Raw genomic sequence first — 16,172 nt, 5'->3', positions numbered from 1 at the left:
GAAATTGAACATAACCTAAAAAATAATAAAATTTCAAACAATTCAGTATTCTATTTTTTGTGGTTGTAGTCTATAGAGCTTAGATCATATATTTCAAATAACATAGTATATGATCAAGCTTATAAGTAACAATATTTAACTGGAAATAGAAAGAGAACAATAAAATCGTAATATTATGTAGGTAGAGATAGAATGATAATCAAAATATTATATTCTGGCGTGCTCAAAGAAGAGAACAAGAGATTTTCTCATGGAAGTGTTATTAAAACTATTTGTTTAACCAATTGAATTATTGTAGACTGTAGTATAGTATTCGTTTTCTTGTGCTAGTTGTAGATTTAGATTACTGGGTTATTCTAAATACAGAATATATTTATTATTATATAATAAGTATTAAAGTCAATATTTAATGTATAATGTCATACCGGCACGCCGGCACAGACACCGGTAAATCTTAGGTTCCATGACTTTCCAAACAATTTACGAAGTTAAGCGTCGTGATCACATTGTATCCAATGTCAAAATTATCCACAGTCTGTGAAATTATCATTAAAAATATTTACCTGTTTTTTTTTTTTTATTGTATAACCATAGATATATTAACAGGTCCATGGTGATAACAATATATTGTATCCGTTAAACGACATGAAAAAGAAAAAACTAAAATGTAAGATCAGCTTCCGTAGCAGCTCCATCCTCCATAGTTTGTGAGTTAGTGACTGTTATTCTACCAACGTGTGTTATTCGATATTCGGTAATGGTAATACCATTAGTTTGAGGAAGCGAGAAACTGAGAACTGCTGAAATGTTGACGTACGACTAGTGACTATTAATCATCAAACTAAAACACGCTAAACAGTAATTCTGAATTCTGCATTCTTGCTTACGATAAGTAAGACTAACAAATAACAATAGTCTTCCATTAAAACGTGTCATTAAATCATGAAAGTATGAATCTCATAAAGTAGTGCGATTGTTTTTTTTAAATTTTAAATAGCCAATTATCGGAAACCCAACAGGTTAGATTATTAAAACTTATAACATTTGTTACTATTTACCGATTTTTGTTGTTTAGTTTAAGGTAATGATTTTTATATTTTTTTATTTAGTGTACATTACACACTATGCATTATGAAAATCTAATCATAAATAAATTGTTTGTAATTAAAATCAAAAGTAATATTATCAAATATGCCATATAATATAAATGTCTTGATGACGAGCATAGATCAAAAGAATGGTTGTAAAGCTTGTAGCTGTCATGCATTAATTCTTTGGTCTCTGCGATGTATAGAAATATAGCAATATGTCACTTTTTAATGGTCTTGAATAATAATTACCTGTAACAATAATTATTACTAGTAATAAATGAAATAAATAACTGAATTTTTACAATATGTTATTTATTAAAAACCTATTTTACTTACAATATTTTGTAATAGCCTCTCTGCTGGACTTTCTATTAATTATTTTAGTCATGTTTCCTTAAATATTTTAATGATAATGTTAAATTTAGTTCTTATTTATAAGTATAATATGGTTTATGGATCATCCACATCTTATTTAACTGTTGTATTGTTAACAGTAAATTACAATTAATTTTAATATGATATTAAAAAAGCATTTTTTTACAACAAAACTTTTTCTTTTGAATTTCAAATTTTTATGTTTTCTTCTTTTATTTTTTTAAATACCTAATATTTATTTTCCTAGCAAACAATTTTAGTAAAATATGTTAGTAACAACTTATAAATACTTTCAACGTTTTAAATATATGTTATATAATGAAGTCATGATATTACAATTTTTATGGAATAGTTACAATAATTTAGGAATTTATGGTAATAGCTAATAGTATATGAGATAAAATTAAATTAATATATAAAGACTTTTTTTAAAAATTTAACATTAAGTTCTTTGAAACATTAACATTTAACAATATATTATTTTACATAATTTCAATTTAATACAAAACAACATACAGGATGTTTCAAAAGTCTTCATCCGATTACGAACTGTTATAGTTCAGTAACGGTTTATTGTAGGTTAATGACCAATGTATTAGATAACCAATTTTGTTTTAAGTTATCTAGTTGATAAATTTGGCAACGCAAAGGCGGTAGATTGGGCCTAAATATATACTTGGGCCATACTAGAAAGGTTGCTGATCATATCTGGTGTCATGGCATTAACAGCATCTTTGATTCTGAGCTCTTCCAAGTTTTTAGGTAATTGTGGTACACTTTCTCTTTTACATAGCCCCATAAAAAGGTCAGGGGAATGCGGTGGCCAAATCGTCGTTTCCTTTACGCCCAATCCGTGCCAAATTTATTGACCGTAGCTATTTTCCTCCAAAAACGGTACCTATCTTGTTGTTGGAGGAAAATAGACTCTCCCAATTTATCAACTAGATAACCTAAAATAAACTTGGTTATCTAACCTTTCCACTAATACATTGGTAGTTAACCTGCAATAAACCGTTAAATTTTATAGACTTAAAATTAATTTTAACATTTTGAAAATTATATAATATATAGTAAAATGTATTATATGTAAGATTTTTAAGTCCTCACAAATAATATTTTTAAATTAAACTAATAAACTAAAATCATAATTCTTCTTTTGAATATAATTTCTTACAAATTTTAACTTTGACTGCCTAAAAATGAATTGTGACTGTATTTTTAATACCTATTTTAGTATATGAACAATTCATAAGAAAGCTTGTATTAGATTTTCTTACTTTATGATTAAGTAACCAATTTTTATTGACATTTATAGAAAAAACGATTATAAATAAATTGAAAAACTACACCTATTCACGAATAAAAAATGCTTATTTAAATATTTTGCGGGATATTTTGTGAAAATTTCAATTATCATTAAAAAAAATTAAAACAATGATAAATAGTTAAAATAAAATGTTATTTTAAAAAAAAAGAGAATATTTTATATGGTATATTAATGATTCAATATTGTGTAAAAAATTATTTTTATAAACATTAATTTCTTTTTGAGAAACTTAGTTTAAATAATCACCTTATTTTATAATAAATTATTGATATTGTTGTATGCTGTCTACCAAACATGTTTCTACACGTCATATGCGATCTACGACATACTTTTCATCTGCCACACATCTATATATATTATATGATCATTCCCAATGATATAATGCCGATTAGGTTTTATCTTAACTATGAAATATCTATAATAATAATATAATACTATAATATAACCTAGGTCTAACATAATATGAGATAATCAGTTACAAAGGGAGGTTTAAAACTTAGAATAGTTAAAAAAATGCATGATACATCACCATTATTGCTACTCTCATACCATATTTGGTAGAAGAATGGTGGTGTCTAAAAAACAATAATGACAACTCATTTGAATGTTTTTTATTAGATGTTAAATTAAACCTATAATTTAAATAATAAAAATAAGTCACTTTTCACAAAAATAGTCACTTTTAAGTTTCAATACATATTATAATGCATTAATGCATATTTTATTATATAATTTGTCATATATAGGATTAGATTGTGACATGTATTATTGAATTATTATAGAAACGTGTGTTAAACAACAAGTATAAGGTATACCGCATATGACAAGAATACCAAATTATTTAGATTTTTATATTTAAATAAAAAATTGTTATACAGTATAAACTATTGTACATACAAACATGTAAAAGCAGTATAACTAATATATTATATATTTCGTATAAAGTACCTATAACTAGTATTAATTATTAATATACTATACTTAATATTATAAATTATAAGATAAACTATAATAATTGATAAACTTATAGAAATACTTTTTCACGTATAGTTGATTTATTATTTATTAATTTATATACTGTTTTGTCTTAGAAATGGCTCCTAAAAAGAAAGTTATCAATGCTTATTCAGTATATATGACAGAAATTCAACAGACACTTCTCAAGCAAGGGAAAAAATTAAGCATGCCTGAAATGTCTGTGTATTGCAAAAAAGATTGGGAAAATATGTCTGAAGAGATGAAAGAAAAGTATAAGATACAAGCTAAAAATATGAAAAGTGATGAAAAAAAAGGCAAATTTACTTCGATTGGTGAAAATGTGGTAGATGTTCAAAAACAATCAGTTGATACTATTTTTCAAGCAAATGCTATGTATGAGTATATAAAAGAATTGCTTGACATGCAACCATCCAATTATTATCTTCCTAAACAAACATTCATTGTGATTCATGTAAATCCTTATACAAGCGAGAAAGAAGGATTTTATTTTCCCGCTGAGATATCTATGGCTGAGTTTTCTTTAGAAAAAGGCTTAATACGTATTTTTCATCAATTAATTGGATTTGATCAAGTCAGAACAAGTGCTCCGAAAGCCTGTACTGGGGATATAAACAATCACGCTGCTAATAATCATAAGATTAATGTATTCTTAATGTTCCCGAATAATTACACAAAAATATTATTAAAAATAATTGGTAAGTATTAATAATACACTTAATTTAATATAAGTATATTTTTTCAAACTAATGTTAAAATGTATGGTAATTATTTAGGTTTTATCATGAACAAAGAAGTTGATGAAGCTGTGCTAAATGACCCAACATTAGACATGCCACCAGTCTATACTGCACACACACCTATTGATAATGAATTGATGATTACTGGCACTAGTTTATTTAAATTGTTTGGAAGTGCAGTAAAGAATGCTGATAGAAATTATTTCAATAATATTATAAGGGTTTACCATTTGGATAAACTATTAATGGAACTAAAAAATAGATGTCATAAAATTCGATATCCAGAATCAGAGGATTTAGCTTTACCTTCTGTTGCAATGGCCACTGATACTTTAACAAAAGATGTATTTAGTACAATCATATCAATTGGTTGTAATTATCATGAAAAGCTGGAACACTCTCATGTTTGTAGTAATTTTTTTGTGTGCAAATGGATACACATTGTATCAGCTCATTGTTGTCGCTATTTTGACATAAAACTTGCACCTGGTTGTCATTATGATTTTGATTTATCTGAAATAGAAAATCCAATTGAAGAAAATTTTGACAAGCTTAATATTTCTAAATTTTCTGCTAATTTTTCCATTAATTCAGAAATAGATAAATCGATATCTGCTACCAGTAACTTTCCAGCACTTGATAATAAATCATCAAATGCTATTCAAAAACCGGTATGGAATAAACCAGAATCTAGAGCTAATACAAATCGTGAAACTGCAACAAATCAAGTAAACAACTTTCCTCCACTTGGTGATCCGCAATCTATTCAAAACATTACTCCTACAACTGAAACAAATGACTGGTTTAGGAATACTGGTCGGGGCAGAGGTATTATTAACCAAAACCAATCAAATGAAAATTCACAGCAACCATACAAAGGAAGAGGATATTTTAAAGATAAAAGCAAATAAATTACAAATAATGGTTAGGAAACCATTCATTTCATTACTAATTTTCTTAATTTCTAACTTAAATGATAAAAATTATTTTTCAATACAAAAACAATTATTTTATAATGGATTTGCTAAAAATTGATCAATTTTTATATACAAAAAAAAAAAAAATGTTACTTTAAATTGGTTGTTTTAATGCATTAAAGATTAAAAACCCATACATCAACATATATTGAAATTTTACCTAAAAAAATTATTATTATTAATAAACACTACTCAAACATTCATTCATATTTTTAAATGTTGACCAACTTTTATTATAAAAATCTATTACTCAATTATTTTAATTTTATTTTCAAACATTAGGTACGTCATAATAATAAATTACTATAACTCGACATATAAACAGTATAAATGTATATTCTTTAAATGTAATCTAGCATTTTTAAATAACTCGGTGGATTTGAATTTGTATTATAAAATAATTTGTTTTCAACTAGATACTCAATAATAAAAATAAAACAAGCTGTTGCTTGTTAAGTACACTATTTGACTATTTTATTTATTATCAATGAACAAATGAATTATTAGCCTCATAATTACCATTGTACGTCCATACTTTTATGACACAATTGAATATATCTTACCTAATTTAAGAATATAAATCAAATCAAAATATACCAACTCAAAGAGATTAATTATTTTTATATGTATTCCTGTCTTAATTACTGCTTATATCATTGAGTTATTTTTCCTCCAGGCTTGTCTGGCCAACTCATACGTTTTTACTGCTTTTGCTGCTTCCTTTGATTAACACAATCTTAACATTTTTTTTGTATTCTCTATTCTCCTATAAAAAAAAAAATACAAAAATATCTCTGGCATAAATATTTTAAACTCGTTAGTTTAAGTTTTGTACTTTAAGGAATCGTAGCAAGGTTTGAAAACCTATATCGTCCTATCTTGATCCCCATGAATTAAGTTGATAATATATTGAAATTAAGAAATCATCTAATTAGTGATTATTATAACTGGTTCAATACTATTATTTATTTATATTTATACTGTTCACATTATAGGCACCTATGTACATAATATACCGAGTGATTCAATAAATACCTACGCTCATCCCAATTTTTCATTAATAACGCTGTTAGGTATTTAAAAACTCAGATTTGAAATAATTTACAGTTAAGAGGGGTTTTTTTAAAAAAAAGAAATGTCTGCTTTGTCACAGTAGTCCATAATGTGACCAATCACGCGACACAAGATTTCTTAAGAACTATGAAACAATTTCAGAATTTAAAAGTTTCAAACACCAAAATTTGAATAAATTCATTATAAAAGGGAAAATGGGGATAAGCATGACCTCGCATAACACTACCTAAATAAAATTATTTTACAATTCAAAACTCGTTGTGTTTGTATATACGATCTTCAACGATAACTGTGCGATGTGGCAATATATATTATAATTTATAATAATAAAATAATAGGTACAATAAACATATTATTATTATTACCTAAAGGTGTCGAAAGGCTTTTAATCATTAGTGATTAGTAGATAGTTAATAATTATTGGGTTTTTACCTACGATGTCATAAGTAAATATCTACCACTTACGTGTTTTGTAAGTTTGTCATCGTTATTTGCACGTATTGACATATCAACATACTAAATGATAGTATTGGTACCTATGAAAATATGAAATTTATTGAATAATACATACCTATTGAAAGAATTATTAATATCAGTTGTAGTTGAAATTGAAAATTCATTAATTGTTAATAATAGATAATAGTAGGTACCAATACTGCAAAGTATAACTTAAATATGATATTGTATAATAACGATAATAGTGACTATTATACTATATCCATTAGAATTCAAGCTCTTTTAATTTCTTATAAAGATTTGTTTCTTAATATCATAAACAATAAAGTGCAAGGCTGAATTTTTAAAATAGCAGGCATTGACAACGCAGATTCCTGCTTCACTTAGATATACCTAGCCGATTTTATGTTACATGCTCTTAAGTTTGCTTAGCAAACGATTTATAATTTATATTATATAAGTGCGTTGAACTAAAGAACGAAAAACATACTTATAGTCTATTCCGACAAAATATAATTTACTCGTTACTCTTACCATAATTTCTTATTAGTTTATATTACCTATATTCGTATTACAGTCAATAGTTTATAACCCGTTATGATCTCCCTTAACTATACTAAACTAAACATAGTGTAATATCCTTTATTTTTAGGTATTTTTGTCAAAATTGTACATAATATCAACGTATCTTTACATATTTTAGTTGCTTTTGGAACAACTTATAAGAAACTTTATATTAAATTGTCAACGATTTTTATCCACTTTCATTTTTTCATTTATCAGGATTTTATAAATCGGACAAAACTAAGAAAAACTTAAAATTTTAAATGTCTATAAATATTATACATTAAGAGTCATAAAGTTTGAAAACTTAATATGCAAGGTTAATACTTAATAGTTATTACATAAGAGTTAAAAATTCTTAATAATTATTCATTTTTATTTAATTAGGTACATTTGGTTTTTTTCGAATATGAAAATATTTTGATGACCCTGAGAGAAATGATCATGAAAATGTGTCAGATTAGTGCCAACTACATACTTGGTATGGACGTATGTCTTTTCATAATTATAAAAATAACCATTTATAACTATCTAAGAACTAATAAAATCTTAGATTGTAAAAAAATTATTTCGTAAAAAATGTCAAGTGTAATTTATTGTTAGTCTGTTCTTATGACTCTTTATAGTATGATATAGCCTTTTTCTTTTCATTGCAATCAATATTCTGAAATTGTAGAGAATATAGATGCAATAGTCAATATTTGTTAACTATGTATGAACTACTATGTGCAGAGCGGGATTATTTTGTGGTGCATACCTAAACAAAATTTACAAAACCGATATAATATCGTAAGATCAAAGAAGGTTAGGTATTTACTAGTTTTCATGATTCAGAGGCGTGTTTAGAAATGTCATATGGAGGGGAGTACATACAAAAAGTTCAAATTAGCGTACATGGGGCGTACAGAGAGTCGAAAGAGGCTAATACTCTTAATAATAAAAATAATAGGGTGAAGGGGGGGACGGGTCCTATGGCCCTCCTTAAATACTCTCCTATTATGGTTTATAGTATCTTGACTATTATGATTTACAATACTTAGGTTTAGATACCTACAATATACGTTCGTGAAACGTATTTTTATTGAGTTGAAGGGTTACCTATAAAAGTTTATTTTATATCATACTTGTTATTTTTATCTTATTTTTATTATAAAAGACGTGAATTATGGGTAATGAGTATTGAGTATTACTAGTATTAGGTACTTAAAGTACTTATTAGTGTATGTGTATTGTATATATTTTCTTCTTAGTTCGTAGCATTAAATACCTGCACGGTCTACAATAGTCACTATAATGGTCGTCGACTGACGACTGGTGAATCTAAAAGGAAATAAATAATAACTTGTTGCGGAAGCAACCGGTTCGACGGGACCAGACAAAAAAAACGGTAGGTATCTACCTACCTATATAATATATGATAATAGGTGTTACATATATGTTATGTATATAAAAATATTATTTTAAAACTTGAAGTAGTTATTAATTATAAATTGATAATATAATATTCAAACGATCACGATCACAACCGGATTATAATTTACTTGTTTCCGTCTCTGAGCCCTGCAACTGTGCGACCTTACTAAGCTATCCAACATTATTCGTGAGGGTACAATTTCGCGTTTTTGTCAAAATAGTATCATAACGATTGTTTTTTTATTTAAGTCAACTTGCAGGTTTACGGTTGTATCCATTAGTCTTGACAATTTTACATTTTAAATACAAACAAATTAATAGTAGGTACAAATTTAACACGTAGGTACCTACTAGTTTATTAACTAGGTATTTAACTATTAAGCTATATGAAAAAAAGTTGTTTTAAATTTTAAGAGTAACATGATAGTACAAATTATAATTATTATTAACAATATATTAAATATGTAATGAAAATATATAAATTAAGAAAGAAAAGAGTTTGATAGATAATTAATTGGGATGTTAAAAAAAGAGCTTTTGAGTTGAGAAAAAATATTTTAGGGCAGTTAAGAATAGAATTTGCGAATGTCACAGATGGCTGGATAGGTTAGTATACAAGTGGGAAATAAGTGGTTTGTAGGGAACCCATGTGCTATACGAATCGAGGAAATGGAAATGTTTTTTTCTCCGAGTCTCTGACTTTTGTATTAAATACTTTTGAGAGCCCTATATTTTAATTTTAAAATATTTATTTACTCGCAGATCGAAGTATCCAAGTGACCATGTACTGATGTTTATTACAAATGTACAATATAAAACAACGAGAAGGTTGGACCGATCAAAATTTCAAAAATTGCAAATTCTTTTCAACGGGTCCCCTGTATACTCCTGTAACTCCCGTCCCACTTGTGAGGGGGGCTTGCTCGAACCGCTGAACTGGACTACTTAGTACCCAAGTATAATAAAGTTAATTAATAATTATATCAAGTTATTAACACGTTATAATATAAAAAAAAAAAAAAACGTCGTGTTGCGGTGTGCGGCCGCCGCGACGAGCCAGTGGCCAATCAGTGTCGGCGGTTGTAAACTTGAACTCGTTTTCTCGCTTGTCTCAAAGTCGTAGTATTATTCAATGGCGGTAAGTCGTAGCACTAGTGGTAGTTAGTACACGACTCCGCGTAGTACACACTACACGCTACACATATACACGCTACACGCATTCCACGTCGTCCGTACTCGGCGTATAGTATCAGCTGGTGTGGCACGGCGGCTCTGGAAGTCTGGACCTCTCGTCAGTCGTCGTCACTCAACGTTGTTCGCATTTACGGTCGCTATCACTCGAGATAGTTTGTCGCCGATCCAACAACAACGCTACAATATTATTAGTTTTTACACGCGGCCGGCTCGTCGACGTTTTGAACAATTATGGAGGTAAGCGATTTTATAAAAAAAATAGTCGGTTTTCGTTTTGTTGTCGACCGTTGTGACAACCACGATTGTGGCATCACGTCTACCTATCCGTAGGCCGAGACGGTCGAGTAATGTTGCTCATCGAAAAGCACTGTATGTGTAAAAAATATTATTCCAAAACCGCCGGAGGTTATGGTGTTATTTAAATAACAACTGTAGGACCTTCAACTCCTCTTCCCCCGAGAATTTTTCCTCTGCTACCCAAGATGAATCAATGACGATTTTCCACTGATTAGTTGAACACACTCCTATTACCCTGTGTTGTACGTTTTTCGTTACTAATATTGTGTGTAAAACATATTAAAATGTATATTATAATTTATTCTTGAATTTTGAGGGTTCTCGATACTCCATTTCGTATTTGTACTCGTGTGCATAACACGTGTAGACCCGATGTGTGAATACTGTAATGTTCGATGTGTTTGAGTTTCAGACGATTACGTTAGGATTTTAGTTTATAAGCAGGTACCAATAAAAATACTTGCTTTTATCTGTATAGTAAGACTTCTAGTCCAGATCACCTTGTGCCCTCTGTACATGTTAACCCTGAAACATATCACATAATTTGTAATCTTATACAAAACTTGTTATGTTTAACATCTTGTTGCATATTTATTATTTATGTATACCACTGTGCAATGATAAAAAATAAAATTTATTTGAGATAGATGTACCTAATTATTTAAATATTAAATCACTGAGTATTGATTAATTTTTTTTATCTATGAATAGACCCTTATAAATTAGGTAGCACTGATTTTATTTTCATCCAAGTACCTAGCTAAATAATTTACGTGTCTCGAAATTAAAACTTTATTTTAGCTTTGTACCAGCTTATTTGTCCATTAAATTATCTATCTGTTAATTGTTCATAGAAGAACTGAGCTCTGTTGTGAACATTTTGATTAACTCATTTTCTTACAAATTTATACAATTCATAATTTATGTTATTGCAAGTGTTGATTTTAAACATACTTTTAATAAAACATTCTTTTAATGTATAGAATGCTAATTATTGAGTTTAATTTATTGTTTTACATGAAACTGACTACTTATTTTAATGATTAAAATCAAAGATAAATAAAAAGTTGTCTCTTTCTAAATATAATTTATAGTGGGTTATTGGGTGGGTTATATTTAGTGCAATATACAATTGATAAATTATTTATTTATATCTCACTAATTATGTATTAAGTTAGTTGATTGAATTGACTATCTATTAGAAAATGTTGACCTCACTAACCTAATTATATTATCCTCCCACATTAATTATTGCACAGCATGTTGAACTTTATTTTAATAATGACCATTTGTTTATTATGTTACTATATTATTACAACATTTTAGGATTCAATATTATTTTTTATTGTATAAGGAATTAAGATAAATTTTAAAAATGTTTGTTTATTGATTCATTATTCTTCAAGGAAAAATTGTGTCTTTCACAACTAATTTTTATAGGTGCTCAAAATAAAATTAGTTTGGTAGATTTTTATAAATTATAGGTACTAGAAATATACCATTGAAATGCTATCATTTTCACTCATTACAGTATTGTTAGTAAAACTGAAATATTGTTTTAATTATGTTTTGTAGCTTGTTACTTCTCTTTACAGCACTTTGTACTTTTCGAAAACTCACATTTTTTATACGAGTGCTAAACTTTAGTGACGGGTTTAATACAACTTGAACTTTATTTTATAGTTTTACAATAATATGGAAAAAATCACATGGTATTCATTGTAGTAGTAGGTAATATAATAAGTTGTAGAATTGTAATAAACTTATATTAATATAATTACTTGGTGATAATAGTGTAATTGATAAAAATAAATAATGTGTATCTACTTTCTACATTATATAAAAAAACATATTTTGAACTTAGTGTAGTGAAAAATATTTAAAAGTAAATTGTTGTCTAAGTTTATGTTTTATTTTTTTAGATTGAAGTTGTAACAACCACTGACAAGAATATTGGAAAAATTAAAGTAAGAATTTGTATTAATAATATTTTATGTAGATAGTGAAGATGTAGAAATTCTGGGGTCCATTATTTATGAATAATGTTTTATTAAATTATTTTAAAATAATAATTATACATTTATTTTTTAAACTAGGTAGATACCTATGTAATTTTAAAAATTTTTTATATTTTTAAACTTTTATATCCTTTTGAATTTAGATTTAGATTTAAATTTATAATTGTTAACTAGTTTTTATTTTATACATCCTTACTTTAGTATTTTAAATTATTATTTTAGAATTGATTAATTTCTTTACCAGCTTGTTCATTAATATTCAAATGAAAAATGTTATTCCATGTCCTTGAAATATATATCGTGTAATTTATTCAGTGTACCTACTTGAGTTGACGTTATTTGTGCTAAGTAATATTTTACTATACAATAATTTATAAAATGTACAATGTGTTAAAGTATTGAATATGGATGATTAATAATTTTCTAAAAATTCAAAATCACATTCATTATCATTATTTATTTATCATAGTTAATATGATATATATTTTTAAATTTTCTATTAAGTTTTTTTGTTTAAATTAAAGCGATTTATAAGTACCTATTTACATATATTAAAGATAAAATTAATCAATAAAACTGAAGAATGAATTCTAAATTTAAATTCAATGAATATGCATTTTTTTTTTAAATTTATAATCAACATTCTACAGATAATATTTCTATAATCCAAATTTTGATTATTAATTTTAATGATTTTTACCTTAATCATTATTCAGAATCATTAAAATGAACTAGTTAAAACTAAAAAAAAATAAAATGACATCTATTTGTATATATTTAAAATCAATTATATATATTATTATTGTATAAGTCGAGTATATAAAGCTTGATAGCCATTTTAAATAAAAAAATAACTTGGATATTATTCTGAAGAAATCTGTGATTTCCATGTTAATTTTAATTTTTAAATAATTCCAAGATAACTTATGCTTGTTGACCAAGAGATATTATCTTTATAAATTAAAAATGTTATAAATTTTTTCAGGTAACAGATGCTTCTCAGATTAGTGATATCAAGAAAAGCATTAGTAAAGTAAAGTCAGTTTTATATCCAGATAGACAATCTATCAGGCTTGAACCTAGAGGAAAAACTTTAAAAGATACTGATAAAGTTAAAGACTTAGGTTAGTATGGAAAAGTAATATTTTTAAAAAAATTTTATATCTTATTAATTTAATGAAAGTATAAAATGTATTGTTATATTTTGAAGTATTATTTCAAGTTTTTGTTGGAAATATGTATTGACTTAGTAAACTTCGTTATAGTTTATTTTAGTTCAGTTAATAATACTTATTTTTTTTCTAGGATTAAAAAATGGATCAAAACTTTATGTTAAAGACTTGGGCCCTCAGATTGGATGGTCAACTGTGTTTATGGCAGAATATGCTGGACCCTTATTTGTATATTTAATATTTTATGCAAGACCTAGTCTAATTTATGGGGCTGCAGCTAATCAAAAGATGTCACAAGTTGCCGAGTAAGCAATTATTTATTTAATAGTATAGAATTTTTTTGAATTATTAGATTATCTTATTATATACTAAGTTAAATTATTCTTTAAATATGCTATTTGTGTAAAACAAATGGTTTTTTTTTTTTTAATAACAACAAAATGTTATTTGTCATATCAAATATAATACAATGTATACATATAGATTTATATGACTTCACTCTAAAAAGCATAGCGTGTGCTGAAATTAGTTGATAAAAAAATAAAGACAAAAAAGAAAAAACATTAAGATTATTCTAAAATTTACTAAAAAAAATCTTTTTTAACATGTATAAAGATGTATTACTATTTTTCACATAGGTTAAGAAAAAAAAAAATCGCTTAGTTATTATATTTTTAAAATTATAAAATTAGTTTAAATAGGTTAATAAGTTTTAAATTAGTTTCTATAGGATTTTTTTTTAAACGTTTAAAAAATTTTAATTATGTATGTTGATTTTATTATCAATACAGAATCGAAAAATTTCATAGTGTGGCTCAGCTTAGCCAAAAATTGTTCTAGATAAAGGTAAAATGATATTTACATTTATTTTAAGAGGTATAATAGAATTATGTGCATTATTTATATGGTTTGGTATATGAAGGGGTAAAATCAGTGTTGTATAATTTATATAGTAGCCAGTATTGGATTTTCTATGATGAAGGAATTGCCAACCAGGATTTTATTTTTTAAATTGTTTATTATTTGCATGGTGAGATTTTCTCACATCAATATAAAGTGACATGAAAAAAAAGACATTTTCTCACTTTAAGTATTTGGTTACCATTGCCTTGTGCCTATTGAACTAGTTTATTTTTCTAAAAATCCATATAACTTAATAGTAACAACTAATATTAATGTATGATAAAAAATAATTTTACTTTAACCAAAATTTTAACCGACTATTAATGATATATCATTAAATTATCATACAATTTTGTTAGAAAATAAAAGTAATTAATAATTATTTGAGTATAGAATTTATGCAATTTATGATACATTTTTTTTAAAGATATAACTAAGTATTAAAGAACCCGGCTATTTAAATTTTCAAAAATGGTTTATTATCAATTTGTGTTGGTTTTCTGAGTGCATATAATTTTTATAACTATTTTTTTATTTAAATTACCTTTTTTATTTCCTTAGAGTTGCTGCTTACTGTTGGTCATTCCATTATGCAAAGCGTGTGCTCGAAACATTATTTGTACACCGTTTCTCTCACAACACTATGCCAATAATGAATCTCTTTAAAAACTGTTCATATTACTGGGGCTTCACTGCTTTTGTTTCATACTTTGTCAGTCATCCATTATATACTCCACCATGTACAATTCAATTTTACATTGGTCTTGGTACTTTTATAGTAAGTATTGAAATGAAACTTTAAATATTAAAATAATAACTAAATAAACATTTTAAACAATATTACAGTTCTGCGAATTAGGAAACTTAAGCATTCACGTTGCACTGCGAAACCTTCGTCCACCAGGTACCAAAATCAGGCGTATCCCTGTTCCCACTATAAATCCTTTTACACTTCTTTTCAACTTTGTTTCTTGCCCTAACTATACTTACGAGGTTGGTAGTTGGATTGGATTTACTATAATGACATCTTCATTTTCTGGTAAATATTTATAATTTATATTGTATTGATGATAAAAATTAATTCATTTGTAACTTTTTTAGCTGGATTATTCACTTTTGCTGGATTCTACCAAATGGCGATATGGGCTCTTGGTAAACACAGAAATTACAAAAAAGAATTCTCTGACTACCCGAAAAGTAGAAAGTCTATTATACCATTTTTACTTTAATTTGTACTGAATGTTTTAAATAAGTTTTTTCTAGGACTGAATATGGTGGATGTGTATTTTTTTTATAGGTGTTTTGGTTTGTATCTTGTGGATACTTTATTATATCTAAAATTTACTATTGTATATTTTACAGTTGTTAATTAAAATTAAAATAAAAATAATTGATGAAATTTTATACGAATATTTGTACATTTGTTGTAATAAATTAACAGCCATTTATATCATGTAATAATTAAATAATTTATATTACACACCAAATGATTTGCTATACTTTGATGAATATTATTCCTTTATTTCATTTTTAATATCATACATACATTGGGAAAGTTGTGTTAAGTTTGTTGTG

At 26.3% G+C, this 16,172-nt stretch overlaps 2 protein-coding genes across 2 annotated transcripts; both read left to right on the top strand.

Moving 5' to 3' along the window:
• Positions 1 to 694: 694 nt before the first annotated feature.
• LOC114122652 (protein maelstrom 2-like) lies at positions 695 to 6,106 on the top strand. Its single transcript, XM_027985380.2, has 3 exons — positions 695 to 1,019; positions 3,885 to 4,487; positions 4,566 to 6,106. The coding sequence occupies exons 2-3, from the start codon at positions 3,887 to 3,889 to the stop codon at positions 5,438 to 5,440; spliced, it is 1,476 nt and encodes a 491-aa protein (XP_027841181.2). The 5' UTR covers positions 695 to 1,019; positions 3,885 to 3,886; the 3' UTR covers positions 5,441 to 6,106.
• A 3,999-nt stretch (positions 6,107 to 10,105) lies between these two features.
• Positions 10,106 to 16,001, top strand: LOC114122650 (probable very-long-chain enoyl-CoA reductase art-1). Its single transcript, XM_027985373.2, has 7 exons — positions 10,106 to 10,444; positions 12,427 to 12,471; positions 13,508 to 13,646; positions 13,828 to 13,999; positions 15,159 to 15,375; positions 15,444 to 15,636; positions 15,699 to 16,001. Exons 1-7 carry the CDS (start codon positions 10,439 to 10,441, stop codon positions 15,824 to 15,826), a joined length of 900 nt encoding a protein of 299 aa, XP_027841174.2. The 5' UTR covers positions 10,106 to 10,438; the 3' UTR covers positions 15,827 to 16,001.
• The last annotated feature ends 171 nt before the right edge of the window (positions 16,002 to 16,172 follow it).

The sequence above is a fragment of the Aphis gossypii genome, chromosome 3, assembly GCF_020184175.1.
Source record: "Aphis gossypii isolate Hap1 chromosome 3, ASM2018417v2, whole genome shotgun sequence".
Classification (NCBI taxonomy): domain Eukaryota; kingdom Metazoa; phylum Arthropoda; class Insecta; order Hemiptera; family Aphididae; genus Aphis; species Aphis gossypii.
Note: the sequence above shows the minus strand (reverse complement) of the source record. Positions and strands in the feature narration are given on the sequence as shown.